At 42.3% G+C, this 17,648-nt stretch overlaps 1 protein-coding gene across 1 annotated transcript; it reads right to left on the reverse strand.

Moving 5' to 3' along the window:
• Nucleotides 1–10,179: 10,179 nt before the first annotated feature.
• On the reverse strand, nucleotides 10,180–11,589 carry BLID (BH3-like motif containing, cell death inducer; the record flags this gene model as incomplete). Its single annotated transcript, XM_043582201.1, is given in 4 exon segments — nucleotides 10,180–11,363; nucleotides 11,365–11,422; nucleotides 11,460–11,532; nucleotides 11,535–11,589. Coding segments are annotated over 4 exon segments (288 nt in total), but the record flags the coding sequence as incomplete, so codon positions are not given.
• Nucleotides 11,590–17,648: the final 6,059 nt, after the last annotated feature.

Genomic DNA, 17,648 nt, shown 5'->3' on the forward strand with positions numbered 1-17,648 from the left:
AGGAAGCTGAATCAGCCCGACCACACCCTCCTTCCAAAGTCCTTCTAGCCTTCCCTTTGATGAGCAGCAAATATGCGCAAAAATCCTCAAAGAAGACATCCGTGCAAGTGCCGGGACAAATTCATCCTAATTACAACCAATCAGCCAGATATATAGTATTTATTCTGCAGAAGAACAATCACTACAAATTACTTGAACAAATGCAGATACACATTAAAATATTACAGTGTTGAGAATAAGCACGCACAAATCAGCTTCAGATATTTTTAACCCAAGACAGGAACACCAGTGAAGACACCCTTTCTAATTCGATTGCTTTTCTGAATCATCCCCCAAGATGGGAAGGGAATATCATTTACTTCTGCTGAGAAAGAAAGGAAAGAAAAAGAAACGAAAGGAGAGGGGTGAAAAAAGAAAAAAGAAAAGAAAAGAAAAGAAAAGAAAAGAAAAGAAAAGAAAAAAGAAAGAAAAAAGAAAGCTTCATGCTTTCAGGGACCTTAATTCTGGGGCGAGAGACCAAGCCTTGAAAACAAACAGCAACAAACATAAACTTACTGCTTCTTTCTCTGTAAATGTCCATCTCCTTGAGCCGGCTGTCTGGGGTCTGGCTGAAGCAGGGACAGACAGAGGCCTCTGAGTTCCACATCTTCTAGTAGGCTCACCACATTTTTTTCTTTCAAAGCAAGGTTGTCCCTGGGATTAACCCTAGGAGTCTGGGAGATGTGAAGCATTTGGGCAGGATGAAGGGACATATGTAGAGATATTGTATTCAGCCCCGTTTAGGGTATCTAGGGAAATCGGAAAGGAGAGGGACCCCATCAGTCAGCCAACAGGTACCAGAGCTGGAACCTCTCCTGGAGGACAGCCTCCAGGACACGTGTTTATGCTGTGATTGGAGGCCAGTGAAGTGATGAGAGCATTTTAAGAGTTTGGGAGCAGAGGGGAAATTTCTCCAAAGCCACCCTAGCCAGGCTTCTGACCTGAAGCCCAGGATTCGGCACCCCCTCCCCAAGCCCAGAACTACAAAGGCTGACTGGCATTCCCCAACCCGCCCAGCTCCTTTCAAACCCACAGACTGTGCCAGACTGGCCCCACCTCCCACTGCAGCAAATTCTGTAGCCCCGCTTCAAGCTGCGCTGTGAGGAGCCAGATTTCCGTTTTAATTGTCCTACCTGGCCTTCCCCTCTGCCACTGCCCCTGGCTCTTGGTTCCTGGCACCCTTTCAAAGGCCCAACCAACTGCTTTCCCTCCCCCATTGTCATTCGAAACACCTCTAGTTCTCCCCTCCTCCAATTTTTATGTCTAGAATGTTCTCCTGTCCAGCAGCTTTTTTCATTTTTGGCCCCCACCTTTCCCTTTCTTTGGTCTCTCACATTCTCTTGTCTGACGTTTTTTTTGGAGGGGGGGCATGTCAAACTATAGTTGTATCTCCTGTTATGGACCCAAAACCCAAACCCAAAGTCCGCTGCCAGCATCTTCTCCTCCCCCTCCCCCCTCCCCGCCCCCATATTAACATATTTGACAATCCAGTTCAGATCAGGGCACTTCCCAAAGGCTCACCTAAAAAAAGCTGAAAGATAACAGGTGTGTGTGTGTGTGTATGTGTGTGTGTGTGTGTGTGCGCGTGCGTGCGCGCGCGCTGATCTAACTATATGAATGCAGTGGGAAAGGGCCTGATGGACATGTAGGGAAGGAAGCACAGAAGAAAGGGGTCTGGTATATTTGTGGATATTTAAGATAAAAGCAACAGAAGCTAATTATTGCAAGGCCTTCTAGAGAAAAGGGTTATATTTTTATGTGTGTATTTCTATGTCTCTGTATATAAACATATACACATATATGGTCTGTCTCGAGCTTCGACACGTCACAATATTTTAAGAGGATCTGATGATCTGAAAAGGGCATTTACCATACCGTAAACAGTGACGGGCAGGGCCCACGTGGTTTTGCAGCTAAAAGCTGAATTTGAAAGCCTTCAGACGGATTGGAAGAGGAAGATAAATCCCGTAAGACACCTACCCTCCCCCTAGCCTTGTCTGGGCTTAGAAGCTAAGAACTTCGGGAGCACCTCTCCCGGCTGCCACCGTGACTTTAAATTAAGCTCGTCATTGCCATCCATCCCTCAAAGTGTTTGTGCTCTTAACCTTACCCCTCAGGTCTTTATTGCTTTAACGTTGCAGTTCTGTTCTCTGTTACTCCTTTACTAGCTGCTCTTGAGTTCTTCGATGTGACAGACACTTACAGGCAAATAACATCTCATTTTGTCTTCCCAAGCCATCATCAGTGTTTTCAAAGGTTTGGGATAGTTGGAACTGCCCAGCTCTGAGCGCAGCGCTAGGATCCGAACCAGGTCGAACTCCATGAGCCCGGTCTTTCCTTTAGATCATTGTGTTGACTCTTGTCTCTGTGTAAATGACACTTTCCACACAGTTCATCCCCTCCCACGAGCCTGGTTTCTCCTCCGATGTGGTTTCCATAGCAGTCTATACTTACTCCACTTTAACATGTATTCATTCTTTTCATGAGCTCATTTTAGCCAAGGAATATTTATTGAGTACTTGACTGTATGTCAGGCACTGTGCTCGGCGGTATAAGTCCGTTAGCTAGAGGAAAGAACTCGATGTTCTGGTGTTGGCACTATCCATAGACTATGTTGTCTCTAGCTCCAAATTCCAAGATGAACGCGGAGGGTGGTTGTCACATGATTGCTATTGTGTTTCTGGTATATAGCTCAGCACCTGGTATATAGCAGAAGTTTTTTTTTTTTTAACATTTATTTATTTTTGAGAGGCAGAGAGAGACAGAGTGTGAGCGGGAGAGGGGCAGAGAGAGAAGAAGACACAGAATCCGAAGCAGGTTCCAGGTTCTGAGCCATCAGCACAGAGCCCTACGTGGGGCATGACCCCACAAACCGAACCATGAGATCATGACCCGAGCCGAAGTTGGATGCCTAACGAACGGACTGAGCCACCCAGGTACCCCCATAGCAAAAGTTTTTAATAAACGTTTATGCTGATGTGGCTTTGATTGTAACTTTTTGAGTGATCAGAGCTCATGTCTAAATAACCCTTGGAAGAACGCTTAGTACGATGCCACATAAAATAACATTCAATAAAGGGTGAACTGCAACCTTATTTTCTAAGACCATACTCTGGCTGAGGTCCCACTTATAGCCCCTTTGTGTTTCTGAAAAATAACAAATTGGTCTGCTTAATTCATTCTAAATGTTCTGAAGTCATGCTGTTTCTGTTTGAGAGCCAGACAGATTCTGTCTGAAATCTCACTGATCTGTGGATTAGGAGGTAATATCAAGTGATAAAGTGTCCAGGATGACGTGGCTGTGAAGGCCTATTCTGGGCTACACGCAGGGAGGGAGGGAGATCTCTTGCACTTTAAAGTGTGTGGGTAAGTCCAGATCTGAGATAAGCAACCGAGCTCAGATGCCCTCATTTCAGAAAAAAAGAGGTTGAGAAGCTAGAAATCGTTTGTGACCATATGAGCGAAAGGCTCCAGAGTTTCATAATATGTATTCTGAAAAAAGGTTACACAAGTCCTTATTTGCCTAAGGAAAGAGTACTGAAGCGTATACAAGTGGTATCCTTGGCAGGCTAGCTTCCATCCGAGACCTCATCCGCGCGACAGGGGCGGGCAGGGAGAATATGATGGCGCTCAATCCGTCCTTTGACAGGCATTGATGCACATTCAGAGTTTTGACACCACTCAAGTTTCTAAAGATGCATCCTTGGTGGCTGACCGTGACTCTCAAGGGACAGCTGGATGCATAACCACAGTCCCCCCGACTCCAGCCCCCAAACTCTAAACATACTTTAGATGGGAGCGATCTAAATTCCCTCAGCGAGAGTCCCTCATCAACTGACAAAAAGATATTCCCAGGAAGGGGAGGAAGACGAAGCTTCCTTCTGCATTGATCAGCAAAACCATTTTCCTGAAGCAACGAGACCTTGAGCCAGTAGGGAGCAGCGTTTGGTGCAAGCAGTCTGAAGCTCCAGTGGTCTCCAAAGGAGTCATCTGGCAGGTTTTATACCCCAAATCTGTAAGAGTTCCAAGTGTCAGGTTAAGTAATGTCAGGCTAAAGACTTGAATTTTTGCCTAGTAAAAAAGAAAAAAATATATTATTTCGCTTTCCTTAGCCTTTTAGGATATTAGGGGAAATCAATGGTGAGAGAAGTCTTCAGCATATTATTTAATAATATTTTTTGATATGAATACGTATACTAATTCTGTTGCCTCCTTATGCTTCATTGGGTGAGCTTCAGAGGACTTCTCTTGGCTTCTAGATTAACTCCATACAAGGACTGTCACTTATCTGACGAGCCCATGTTGTCTATGAAGCCCTCTGGAAGGTACTCTATGGCCCACTGCCTTGGGGTCTGACTTGACCAATTTGTAAATAGTACATTGCAATAGCCTTTTGGATGTAGGCAGGTAAAAGAGAGAAGCTTTCACTCCTATACAATAAGTGGGTAAACTGAGAGTGAAAAATAGAAAAAATCAAGGCCCTCCTAAAGGATGAGATCCCTATTACCTGTGCACTAATAGAATGGAGCCTGACGTTAAAAAAGAAGCATTATTCTTGGCTGACGCATATCATCTAAGAGCCAAGTTCTATTTTGGTCTAGGTTCCCTGCCATTCAGTCATTAGGTTTAGGCTGGCAAGCAAAAAGGCTTATTTCTGCCCCTGGAACTTTTGAAGATGGAGATTGCCAGGCCAAGAGTCTAGAGATGATAGGAGACCAAAGATATAGGCCAGGGACTTGGGCTGGAGTTATTCGTCTATATATTTGAAACAGCTACACAGCCAGGAGGTTGTGAGGAGAAGGAGAGAGGTGGGGGGAGGGGAAGGCTTTGGAAGCCAAGAGTGTTCTCATCTTAAATTCAGTCTTATTGATGCCATGGCTCATAGAGACATCTTTGCTGACCAAATTAATGCTCCTTAGAAGATCAGTCCCCTTTTATAGTATTCACCATTGCTGGATCGCTAAGTGCTTTCCAATATAAAGGAGAGAGGTATCCAAAGCAGTGGTCTATCATGAAGCAGATACTGGATTACAATTCAGATTTCAAGGTTTCCAGTCAAACTCCTAAGACTGTATCTCACCTTTTCATTAATGGAAATAAAGTCAAGCCACACTCCTTCTCTTTAAGACTTTTTAGGCTCTTCAGATTAAAAACATTTTTTTTTTACTAGTTAGGTTCTAAAGGTCTAGGATAAAGACAGGGAGAGGCAAATATCCTAATATCATTATTCCCTTTTCATAGTTGGGAACTGAGGCAATTAGTGGCTAAATACTTTTCCCAAGAAGGTTGTTGAAGCACCAAGAATAGAATCTAGGTCTCCCGGCCCAGCTGTGGTGAGGAAAAATGAGCTAATGTGTAGGAACTGCCTAGGGTTCATTGAGAGTGAGTTTGTGCAAATCCAAAGTATTGTTACTAATAATCATACCCTATGCCGCCTGGTTTCCCCCATTATTTACTAATGACAGCACAGTAAGGAAGAGCTTCAAAAAGATACGATTACATTTACTTGAGTGTTTGTGAAATAGAGGAGTTTCAAAAGCACTGAGTGTGCAGAATTAATACACTTAAAAGAACACAGAAACGCTGTTTGAGACACATTTTGGGGACTGAGGTGCCGTGGCAGCCCCAGACTTCCTGCTAAGATTCAAACGGAGATAGATGCATGGGGAGCACTCTGGGGGAGAAACCCAGGAATATTCTCAAGGTGGAAACTGCTAACTCAGAGATTTTAAATGTGGCGCACTCAACACTCACCAAAGAGTCTCTCCATGCTGCAAACAGCAATGAAAGGAAGACCACAGGGAACTCTGTCACAGGGAGCCACGCTAGCCTTCCGGGGTCCGATGCTTTGCCCTTCAGGAATGTTGGACTGCACACTCTCCGATCCAGGCAGGTACAGAGTAAGCCAACTGGAGTTGGCAACCAACCTGCACTCCCAAATGAAGGGAGGTTAAGTGAACTTTCTGGCATTCTTAAGTCTTCAAAGATTCACCGTGATATTATGACGACCTACCGCAAGTCTGGAAAATTGTTCGGTTTATGGGCCCGTGGGTCTCTTAGCTCTGTGTGAAGTGTGCTGATCATGATTTTACTATGGTTAGCGCTGTGCCTGCCGCATGATAGGTGCTTTACAAATTATTGTTCTGTCTGTCCTGTGCTGGGAATTTAATATAATCCAGGGTCACAGTGTTATGAACACAGACCAATCAACGGATTACGCATAGGCAAGCAATCTTCAACTGATGACTTTCCTCTCCTGCCATGTGCTCAATTACTCCAAATCCACGTCTTCAAATTGATGGGAAAATGAGACCAGCTCTAAGGTAAGGAAGGAGGAGACGCACTTTGAAAATAAAACAAACAAAATCTGGCTAGGGGCTCTGTTATAAAACGTTAACAGAGCTATTGGGTGTTTCTAGTAAGCACCTAGGTGTCAACCTGTCAAGGTCTTTTTAAAAACAAAGTAAATAAAGAGAACTGATTTAAAAATTAAAGTTGGAGAGGAAATGATTGGTGAATAACATCTTCTTCCCCCAACGAATCTACATCTGTGTGCATCCCTGGGCCCAGAGGACTTGCTTTCTGTAGCACAGGAGGAATTGACTGAAGTATCAGGAAACCTGCTTTGTTCAGAGAACTTATGGAGGAAGGTGAGACTATCTAAGCCAGGAAGTAAAAGAAAAATCCTACATGCTACTTCTCTTTTGCTGAACACAAGGCAGAGATGGCTCTGGAAAACACTATTGTCTAAAATTAACTTCTTGGCTCTGATAAAGAAGGAGAGGAGAGAGTAAAGGCAATTATCACCAGATCTAACATCTTCTTGGACTTCTTCAGATGACCCCAGGCTCTCCTCCTTCATTGCTTCCCGCCGCCACACAGCACATCTCGTATGAGCATGTCTCATGCAGGACCTACTACACCGTGATTGTACTTAAGAGACTGTGGGATCCAGCTCTGTATCTCCGGCCCACTGCCCATGACTGGCACACAGTAAACTCTCAGTAAAGGTCGAATAAAAAATGTGTAAAGTTGGGGCACAAGAGTGGCTCCGTAGATTAAGCATTCGACTTCGGCTCAGGTCATGATCTCACGGTCTGTGGGTTTGAGCCCTGCCTGGGGCTCTGTGCTGACAGTTCAGCTCGGAGCCTGGATCCTGCTTCGGATTCTGTGTCTCCCTCTCTCTCTGACCCTCCCCCGCTCATGCTCTGTTTCTCTCTCTCTCTCAAAAATAAATAAACGTAAAAATTTTAAAAAAATATGTAAAAAAAATTTTAAAAAAATTAAAAAAAAAAATTTAAAGATAACATTTAAGAGCTGTCAGATAAAGTGTAAATGCAACCATGTCCAAAGTAAGCTTGGAAAAGTAGGAGTTCAATTAGATCCAGAGTCTAGGCTGGGTCTTATGGGACAGGAGGGGACAAAGAAGAGGCTCTGGCAACCATGAATCCATCCTCCATGAGGATGCTAATGCCACGTTGGTCAGGTTATGCACAGAGAATTAGAATATGGCCCTGGGGAAAGCCAAAGGTTGACAAATCTTGGTCCGGACTGCTTATTTGAACTTCAGGTACTGTTTCCAATCATAGTGGTCTCAAGGCACGTGAACCAATGGAAACAATATAGAACTGAAAGTTAAAGAGACGTGGGTTCTCCGCTTAATTCTGTCACAGCATGGACGAACGGGTAAAGATGTGGTATGTTTATACAATGGAGTATTACTCGGCAATCCAAAAGAATGAAATCTTGCCATTTGCAACTACGTGGATGGAACTGGAGGGTATGATGCAAAGTGAAATCAGTCAGTCAGAGAAAGACAAATATCATATGACTTCACTCATATGAGGACTTTAAGAGGCAAAACAGAGGAACATAAGGGAAGGGAAACAAAAATAATATAAAAACAGGGAGGGGGACAAAACAGAAGAGACTCGTAAATATGGAGAACAAACTGAGGGTTGCTGGAGGGGGTGTGGGAGGGGGGGATGGGCTAAATGGGTAAGGGGCACTAAGGAATCTACTCCTGAAATCATTGTTTCACTATATGCTAACCAATTTAGATGTAAATTAAAAAATAATTAATTTTTTTAAAAAGTTAAAAAAAATGTTGTCATAGCAACCTTGGACAAGACATTTTTCCTCTCGGATCATTAGCTTCCTCCTTGACTATAAAATGAGAGGATGAGACTAGATGAACTTTTAAATCCCCTCCAGGAAAATTCTAGAACTGCACAGTCCCTCTCTCTGTCTAGATTCCATTTTCTTACAAAACTATTTTCTTAACAGTCATGATACAGACGGAATTTGTCTTTTGAAAATAAATAGAGCATCTTAGCTGATGTTAAAAACAATATAGAATCCGAACATCCAAAATGAAAGAAGAAAAACATGAAGAGTCTCAGAATGGAGGAATTGATCACAGCAGATCGGGTCATGAAAAGGAGATCCCCATTTAACGGTCTCCCAAATCTCCTGAGCATTGCCTGGATCAAAGAAGTTTTGACAAGATTCTTAGGCAATAAGGAAGTTGTCCAGAAGAGGCAAGAATTATCCATCCCAGTTCATACAAAGGGAAACTGACATCCAGAAAGGAGAGGTAATTCACTCAAGATCACTGTGAAGATGCAGTCAGGCCTGACACTCAGGTATCCTGCCTCCCACCCAATTATGTTGCCCAAATCTGTTCAGAAAGAACCCACCACTGCTTCCAGTGACGGCGAGAATGTCGTGCTGTGACCCAGCGTAACTGAGTAGTGTCCTGGCCAACTTGGCTTTCAAAAACTCTGCTGAAATCACACCTGCTATAGCACTGATCACTAGAGAAAGTGACCACATGAATAACCCAGAGAGACTCTTTAGAAGTTTCCCTACGGTCCACGACACTTCCACTGGCCTCGCGTCAGGAAATTATCCGGTTTCCATCCCTTCCATCTGTCACCTTAGGCTTTTGTACATCACGTTCCTTCTCTGGGAGTCGAAGAACTTACTAGAGAAACTCATAAAGTGTAAAACGATCCTAGATCACCATGCAGAAACGACGGTTAGAGGAATTTTTGGTATCGGTATCACTCATTATCTAAAGCAATTATTTTTATCTACTTTTTAAATTAAATTTTAAATCTACTTTTCATATATGTTAGAATGTATAGAATAGTGTAATGCAGATACATGCCATTCTTGTAAACATCACACATGTATGTATGTACATATATGTATATTATATATATATATATATATATATATATATATATATATATATATCTCCTTCAGTCTAGCTGGGAAAATCTGTTTCAAAATCAACTCCTGCTCTCTCCTCGGACTTGATATATAGCCAAGCAGGCCTTTCTCGATTAACACAGCCGCCTCCTGGGAAAAGTCACAGAATAACTTTATTGATTTCCCTTTACCCTTCTCCACATTTCTCTGCTGAAATGTTGTCTTAACTCTTAAATGTAAAAGCAAAAAGAAAAGAAAATTAAAACAAAGAGATACGCTTCCTTTAGGACCACGTTGATTCTCTTATATTTTTTTCAGATTTTCTAAAAAAGATTTTTTTTTTTTTTGAAGAAGGAGAGAGTACTTGTAAAGACAAGGGAGGATTAGGTTCTCCAAGGTTTTTGTGCAACAGATTTCTTTACATCGAAACCTGTGTTTTGCACACAACGCTGGACTCAATGCTACACAAACCACTTGTCCTCGTCTCTCATGACTTGGCCAGCCAGCTCTGAAAACTGCCAAGGCTTTCTGGCGAACAATCCCTCCAATGTTTCCAGGAGCCTACCCAGTGCGTAGGAATACAGCGAACGTTTATTTCTCATCAGATTTTCCTACCTCAAAAGATTCGCAACAAGATTAAGTATCTTATTTAATTAAAAAAAATTTTTTTAGGGGCGCCTGGGTGGCGCAGTCGGTTAAGCGTCCGACTTCGGCTCAGGTCACGATCTCGCGGTCCGTGAGTTCGAGCCCCGCGTCAGGCTCTGGGCTGATGGCTCGGAGCCTGGAGCCTGTTTCAGATTCTGTGTCTCCCTCTCTCTCTGCCCCTCCCCCGTTCATGCTCTGACTCTCTCTGTCCCAAAAAGAAATAAATGTTGAAAAAAAAAATTAAAAAAAAATTTTTTTAGGATTCAGTATTTTAAAAATCAGAAAGTTCTTTAGGAGTTTCTCCGATGGCAGCTTTAGAGAGGTCAAAAAACGAGGCCCTCTCGGCTACCTTTCTGCTTGCACCTCTCACGGTGACCCGGACAGATGAACCCAGAGCCTCATTCTTGTTCTCCTTCTGGCTTCGGAAGCGCCCCGTGCCCTCGATTCTGACCATGGGGCTGGAGTGGGGTCAGGGTAGTGGGAGGAAGAGAAGGGAAGGAAATACTGGAATGCCTTAGAATAAAAAGCTCTAACAAAACACCATTTGCATTTTTGTCACTTCCCTCCACTGACTCCACAGATTTAGTTCTACTTGCTCTAAGGCCTGAGTTCATAAAAACCTAGTCGAATTTCTATTTCTTTGGGCTCTCTTTGCTGCCACCCCCAGCTTTTTCTGCAAAGGGGAGGAAGCGGATGGACTTATTTACAACATAATTGCGATCTGATTCCTCCCCCACTTTAAGCAAATAAAGATGCCTAGTGAGATGAACGGATTGTGTTCTTTAAAATTGAAAACGCATGTGAACGCATCACCCGGCAGAAACAAGCTTAAGGAAAGTACAGGAAGCAAATGAAAGGTCTGCGAATAAACAAGGTTACGGTGATGTACACTGTTGGGCACAATTTAGTAGAGCAATTATTAACAACATGACAAATATCTGCCTCCAGTGCACAAATAAAAGGCACTCAAAACCACAAAAGGGTAGTGATGTGCTATGCTGTCCTGAGGTTTAATCACAGAGCTTTTGTTTTGTTTTGTGTGTGTGTGTGTGTGTGTGTTTAACAAAATACCATTTCCCACTCCCCCCCCCTCATTAACTTGGAAGCTTAGTTTTAATTAAATGCCATTTTACTTTTTAGTGGCCACTTTATCTTTTCTTTTCCATTGGCTTTCTCTGCACAATGTGAATCAGACAGTGATTTGGAAGCGTTATGGGTAAAAGTGGGTAGAAAAGCATGCTAAGAATTGGGTCATCTTGTTGAAATCAAGTTCACTTCTGTGTAGTAGAGCAGGAAGAATGGGGGAAAATCTGCCTTAATATCTTGCTGTATCTGTCCCAACTTCTTCCTTTCATAGGGCCTCAGCAGGGGGAATTATGTAGCAATGCAATTTGCATCCTGGTTAAATAGGAAGGTCTCTGGAGCACATTTTCAAGAACACCCCCCCTCGTGGCAGAGGAGCCAACCAAGATTGTACCTTGTAAGAGGAAACACTGTTTCCTTAGGCAATACAATATAGGCCCTTTGTTGAAACTGGCAACTGTGTTCTAGTGACAGGCAAGAGGGTCCCTTCTGCCTCTGGATAAATGGAATAATGGCCAGAAGCTTGTTCTAACCAGGCAGTACAAAGTCACTCTCAGTTTCCAAGATCGAATAGAAAGTTCTCTCCTGGCTTCCTGCAACACCCAAATGGAGCACAACACATCCACCATAATTTTAAGTTACAGTGTAAGAAAGTTCAGAATCAAACACTCATTCATTCATTCATTCATTCAGCAAGTTTCTATAGGGCAGCTCATATAGACTGGGCTCTCCTTACGCACAATGTTAAGTGGAAGAAGAAAGGTTACATCCTGCCCTTCTCTTCTCAACTCCTACTATCCTTGGTATTTTCCTTGATTTCAAGTGGCAACTCATCAAAAATCCTCAGCCGATAATAGCTTCCAAGGGTTCACGTATTCATTCCCACCTCTTCTAACCTGCCTCCACCTAGAATATCATTTGATCTAGGTTTCTGTGAATAAACATTACTAATTAATACGAAGTCTTGACGATGTCCTCTCAAGTTTGATGCTCAGACTACAAAGAAGCTCTATCTTCTACCTAAAGGTAAGAAATCTCCCCATGTTGGTCTCTGACATCTAAACAGCAGGGATACTTTTTTTAGATTTTTTTTTCCCCAAATGTGAACACCCCTGGGAGTATTTGCTTCATTTCTTAGTCAGCAAGAACCTAGAGCTGCGGATGCCTGAGGGAGTCATTCCAACCGAGACTAGAATTTCAAGAGAGAAAATTTATCCAGCTACCTTGTCTGGTGCTTATAATGCATGAAAGTATCAACCTCCCCATGGCAGACTACAGGGAATGATCAGTGTGAAGTAAGTCATCTCCTCAAAGATGTATTGCTGGGCGCCTGGGTGGCTCAGTCGGTTGGGCGTCCGACTTCGGCTCAGGTCATGATCTCACGGTCCGTGAGTTCGAGCCCCGCGTCGGGCTCTGGGCTGACGGCTCAGAGCCTGGAGCCTGCTTTGGATTCTGTGTCTCCCTCTCTCTCTGCCCCTCCCCCGTTCATGCTCTGTCTCTCTCTGTCTCAAAAATAAATAAACATTAAAAAAAAGATGTATTGCAATAATTTCCCTGGTGAAACGGCAAGTTCCTCACCATGGTATTGTACACAAATAATAAATAAACAAATGCCATTATGCTGTTGTTGTTTTCCACACTGGGAAGACCTCAGAACATCTTGCTTCGACTGATAGGCTGGAATCGTTGAAAAACTTGCCTCCCCTTCCTAGTTCTTTGGCTAAAGTGTATCGGGAAAATGGTGCATTAGTCATTATTTCTAATTGGGAAAAGCCTGATTATCATGAGAACCCTGGTTAGGTGATTTGTAGAGTACTATTGTGTTGAGAGCCAAGAGACTTAAGGTAGAAGCATCTTAGTTAGCAATAGCAGAGAGGCTATGCGATTGGATCTGGTGTTTCATATATCTACTATCAAGATATATTGCACAAGAGGGGCGCCTGGGTGGCTCCTGAGCGTCTGACTTCGGCTCAGGTCACGATCTCACGGTTTGTGAGTTCGAGCCCCACGTCGGGCTCTGTGCTGACAGCTCAGAGCCTGGAGCCTGCTTCGGATTCTGTGTTTCCTTCTCTCTCTCTGCCCCTCCTCGGCTTGCATGCTGTCTGTCTCTCCCTCAAAATAAATAAACATTAAACAAATTTAATATATATATATATATGAACAAGTATTCAGGGAATACTTGGGTGTTTTTCTAAACTTACAGAAATTCCAACACTCAGTTGGAAGTGGGGGGCACATAATATTCTACTCTGGCAAAATTTAGAGGTAACCTGGGAAAAAATCCATCAAGTGCCTTGTAGAAAATCAAATGGGCAAAAGTATAATTGAAACCAATAAGATGGATAATGGAATCATTCAGGCTTGGATCTGAAGCCCAGATCTGCCACTTAATAACTCTGTGGACTTGGGCAAAGTACTTCACTTTTTGGAAACTCAGATTCCTGACGTGCAAAATTGGGGATGACTGTATTTTCTATGCCTATTTATTTTGAGGTTAAATGAGATAAGGAATATAAATTGTTTATCACAATGTCCGGCTTATAGTAAGCACTCAACAATGTTAGTTTCCTTATTTCTCTCCCTTTTTTGATGCATGCTTTCCTGATTTCCATTTAACCTATTTTGTGCATTTATAGAACACTGACTTTCTATACAGTTCGATTGATTTAATAGTCCAATTTTGATTAAAAATGAGTGAGGGGAGAAACCCTGGGGTGGCTCAGTCAGTTAAGCGTCCAACTTTGGCTCAGGTCGTGATCTTGGGGTTCATGAGTTCAAGGCCTTCGTCGGGCTCTGTGTTGACAGCTCAGAGCCTGGAGTCTGCTTCCGATTCTGTGTCTCCCTCTCTCTCTGCCCCTCCTCTGTTCATGCTCTGTCTCTCTCTCCTTCGAAAATAAATAAACATTTTTTTTTAAGTGAGTGAGGCAGTGTTCCTTGTTCTTCTATTTTCTGGAAGGGTTTTGTAAGATTAGTGTTATTTTAGAGGTTAAATTATTCTAAATCTAACACATGGAAGGAATATGAACATGGACTGGTACTTGCCATTTTTGCAAAAGATGCTCCTCATCTACTGAGGAAGTCAGAAACATGCATGTGTAGCTACAAATCAGACCATGATAAGTGGAACAGGTTGACGAAACATTGGCGGTAGATGGTATATTATGTGCCAAGCACCATACAAGGTGGCAGAGACTCAGAGATAAAGAGGGTGCAATCGTGAAACTTTAGGGCCCTTCACTTAGCATAAGAAGAGACACATGGGCACACAGCCGCATAGGAAAGTGGGGAGTACAAGGGCTACTAGATAAAGTAATGGCACGAAGAATGTGAAATCACTTCTGTTGCAAGGGTCAGGGAAAGTTTCAAGAGGAGAAGATATCTAGGGTAGACATATTAAAAATAACGAGGTCAGAACTTCGATACAATGGACAAATGCCTTAAAAAATACAACTTACTCAAATGGACACCGATGAAACAGAAAATCTAAATGGCCTCATATCTCTAAGAGCAATTAAATTCATTATCTAAACTTTCCCACAGAGAAAGTTCCGGGTCCAAATGGTATGACTGGTGATTCCTATCAAATATCCAAGTAAGAAATAATGCTCATCTTACAAAACTCTTCCAGAAAATAGAAGAACAGGGAATACTTCCCTGATTTTTTTTTAAAATAAAAATTGGGCAAATAAATTATAAGGCAATCACATGGGGCGCCTGGGTGGCTCAGTCGGTTGAGCGTCCGACTTCGGCTCAGGTCACGATGTCGCGGTCCGTGAGTTCGAGCCCCGCGTCGGGCTCTGTGCTGACCGCTCAGAGCCTGGAGCCTGTTTCAGATTCTGTGTCTCCCTCTCTCTCTGACCCTCCCCTGTTCATGCTCTGTCTCTCTCTGTCTCAAAAATAAATAAATGTTAAAAAAATTTTTTTTAAATAAAAAAAAAATTATAAGGCAATCACAGACCAATATACCTGATAAACATAAACGCAAAAATCCTTAACAAAATTGTAACAAATCAAATCTTGCAACATATTAAAGAGCATTGTCTCCCATTAGGATTTATTCCAGAAACATAAGATGGATTTATATCTAATAATCAAAGTAATTCATCCTATTAGTAGGATATATGGGAAAAAGCACCATTATTTCCATAGGTGCAGAAAAATCATTTGAAAAAAATTCATATTCTTTTTTTTATTAAAGAACCTCTCATATTAGGAATAAAAAAGGATTTTTTTCAATCTGATAACACACATCCTACAAAAACTTACTATAAACAAAATCCCTAATGCTTAATTATAAAATCATTTCCCCATAATATTGGGAAAAGGCCTGCTCTAATTACTTTTAGTCACCATTTCACTGGACATCTATCTTAGTAATTGTAATAAAGCAAGAAAAAGAAAAAGCATAACTAGAAAAAACAACATGGCTTTTTTTTTTGTAACTGATGTAACTTTTTGTAATTGGTGTGCTCACTTAAGTAGAAAATCCTAAAATAATCTCTATAACAATGGCCAGAATAATTGCATTTGGCAAATTATTATCTAGCAAATACAAGATTAACATATCCAAGTCAATTATATTTTTAGGTACTAGCAGCAAATCATTAGAAACGAAGAATTTTAAACCATTTATAACAGCATCATAAAACACAATATTTAGGAGGAAATTTTCTAAAATATGCGTAGAGTGAGTTCAATTGTGACTTCCAAAAGATATGACTACCTGGAATCTCAGAATGTGACCTAGTTTGGAAAAGGGGCCTTTAAAGATGTAATTAAGGTAAAGATCTTGAGATGAGGTCATCCTGCAACAGGCTGTCCCCTAAGTCCAATGACAGAGTCCTTATAAGAGACGGAAAAGGAGACAGCACTGAGACCTAGAAGGAGAAAGCCATGTGAAGACATAGGCAGGAAGGTTGGCTGAGGAACACCTAGGAGACTCCAGAAGCTAGGCATAGGACAGACTCTCCCTTCAAGAGTCCAGAAGGGGGGCACCTGGGTGGCTCAGTTGGTTAAGCATCTGACTTTGGCTCAGGTCACGATCTCACGGTTCATGAGTTCAAGCCCTGCATCGGGCTCTGTGTGGAAATTAATTAATTCACTGATAAGAAGGAACAAATGACTTACACATGTAACAGTATGGGTGTGTCTCAAAATCTTTATACTGAATGGAAGAAACCAGAAACAAAAGAGTATATACTATATTGATTCCATTTCTGTAAAATTGTAGACACTGCCAACTAATCTATAGAGACAAAAAGCAGATCAGAGTGTGCCTAGGGCCAGGGTGAGAGAAAGACCACAAAGGGACACACAGAAACTTTTGGAAGTGATGAAGATGTTCTGGATTTTGATTGTCATGGCTGTGTTGTGGACGTGAGTCTGTCAAAACTCATTGACTGTATATTTTAAATGGATACAATTTGCTGCGTGTAAATCATATCTCAATAAATTTGCTACACATATGGAGTAGAAAGATAGCAGCTGGACAGGGGGGAAGACAGGGCATGCAGAGAGAAGCATAGGAACAAGGCACATAGAAGACATCTACGCCTTATCTCGGAAAATAGTTTACACATTCCCTCCAGGCAGCAACCCTGTCTTGTATTTTATCTACGGTCCTCTCGGTGTCCAGAAATCAGGAGGGTAACGATGCATCTGAGTTGCATGGAATTATTCAGTATATGCCCACAGGCAGCTGTTTTGAGAGTGCTACAGGTCGACTACCAGAAGACTAGGTAGAAATCCCAGTCCTTTATCCTGCTGAGACCCGCGGAAGTCATTTCAACTCTCAAAGCCAAATCTGCGTAATGAACGTAACAATATCCCCACAATACAGTTGCTGTAAAGATTAAAATAATACCTACGAGAGTCCCCAGGAATACCCCAGTACATGCTACATATGCATGAAACAGCGGGGCTTCCAAACATATTTGTTGGTTGACATCTCGACTGTTATTTGCTTGTTCATATGCTCAAATCTCTTATTATCTGCATACATGTTTTCCACGTCAAACGATTTTCCCAGTCAGAGATGTACTTTTACGTCGCTTTGGTCAATGAAGTACTCCAGAAATTAGAGTTGATTTTCTCTCTCTCTCTCTACCTCTCTATCTATCTATTGATTTATGGGAGAGAGAGGGTGCAAGCGAGCGAGGGGCAGAGAGAGAGAAGAGAGAGAGAATCCCACGAGGGGCAGAGAGAAAGGGGGAAAGAGAGAGGGAGAGAGAAGCAGGGCTCACCTGGATGGAGCAGGGTTCAAGATCACCCCATGCAGGGCTTGAACTCACGAACCATGAGATCATGACCTGAGCTTAAGTCGGATGCTTAACCGACTGAGCCACCCAGGCGCCCCTAGAGTTGATTTTAATATTAGATTGGGCAGGATACAATTACCAAAGTAAATGTGTTCCTTAAAAAAAAAAAAATCACATAAAGCATTCCACAATAGAAGTGACTGGGGATTATGCATTGTTTCTAGATTTTCTATGCCACTGCTTTGAGTACTGCAGTCAATGGAGAGCAAACTATTGTCTAAACAAAAACCAAACACACAAAACATGAACAAGTCATGGGTAAATGTGGTCCCAGTGTGAAGGTTTCAAGGAGAAACTAGAATAATAGATACAGCGAGGGCATATGATTAAAGAAAATTAAGGCAGAAG

Source organism: Prionailurus bengalensis, chromosome D1 (genome assembly GCF_016509475.1).
Source record: "Prionailurus bengalensis isolate Pbe53 chromosome D1, Fcat_Pben_1.1_paternal_pri, whole genome shotgun sequence".
Lineage (NCBI taxonomy): Eukaryota > Metazoa > Chordata > Mammalia > Carnivora > Felidae > Prionailurus > Prionailurus bengalensis.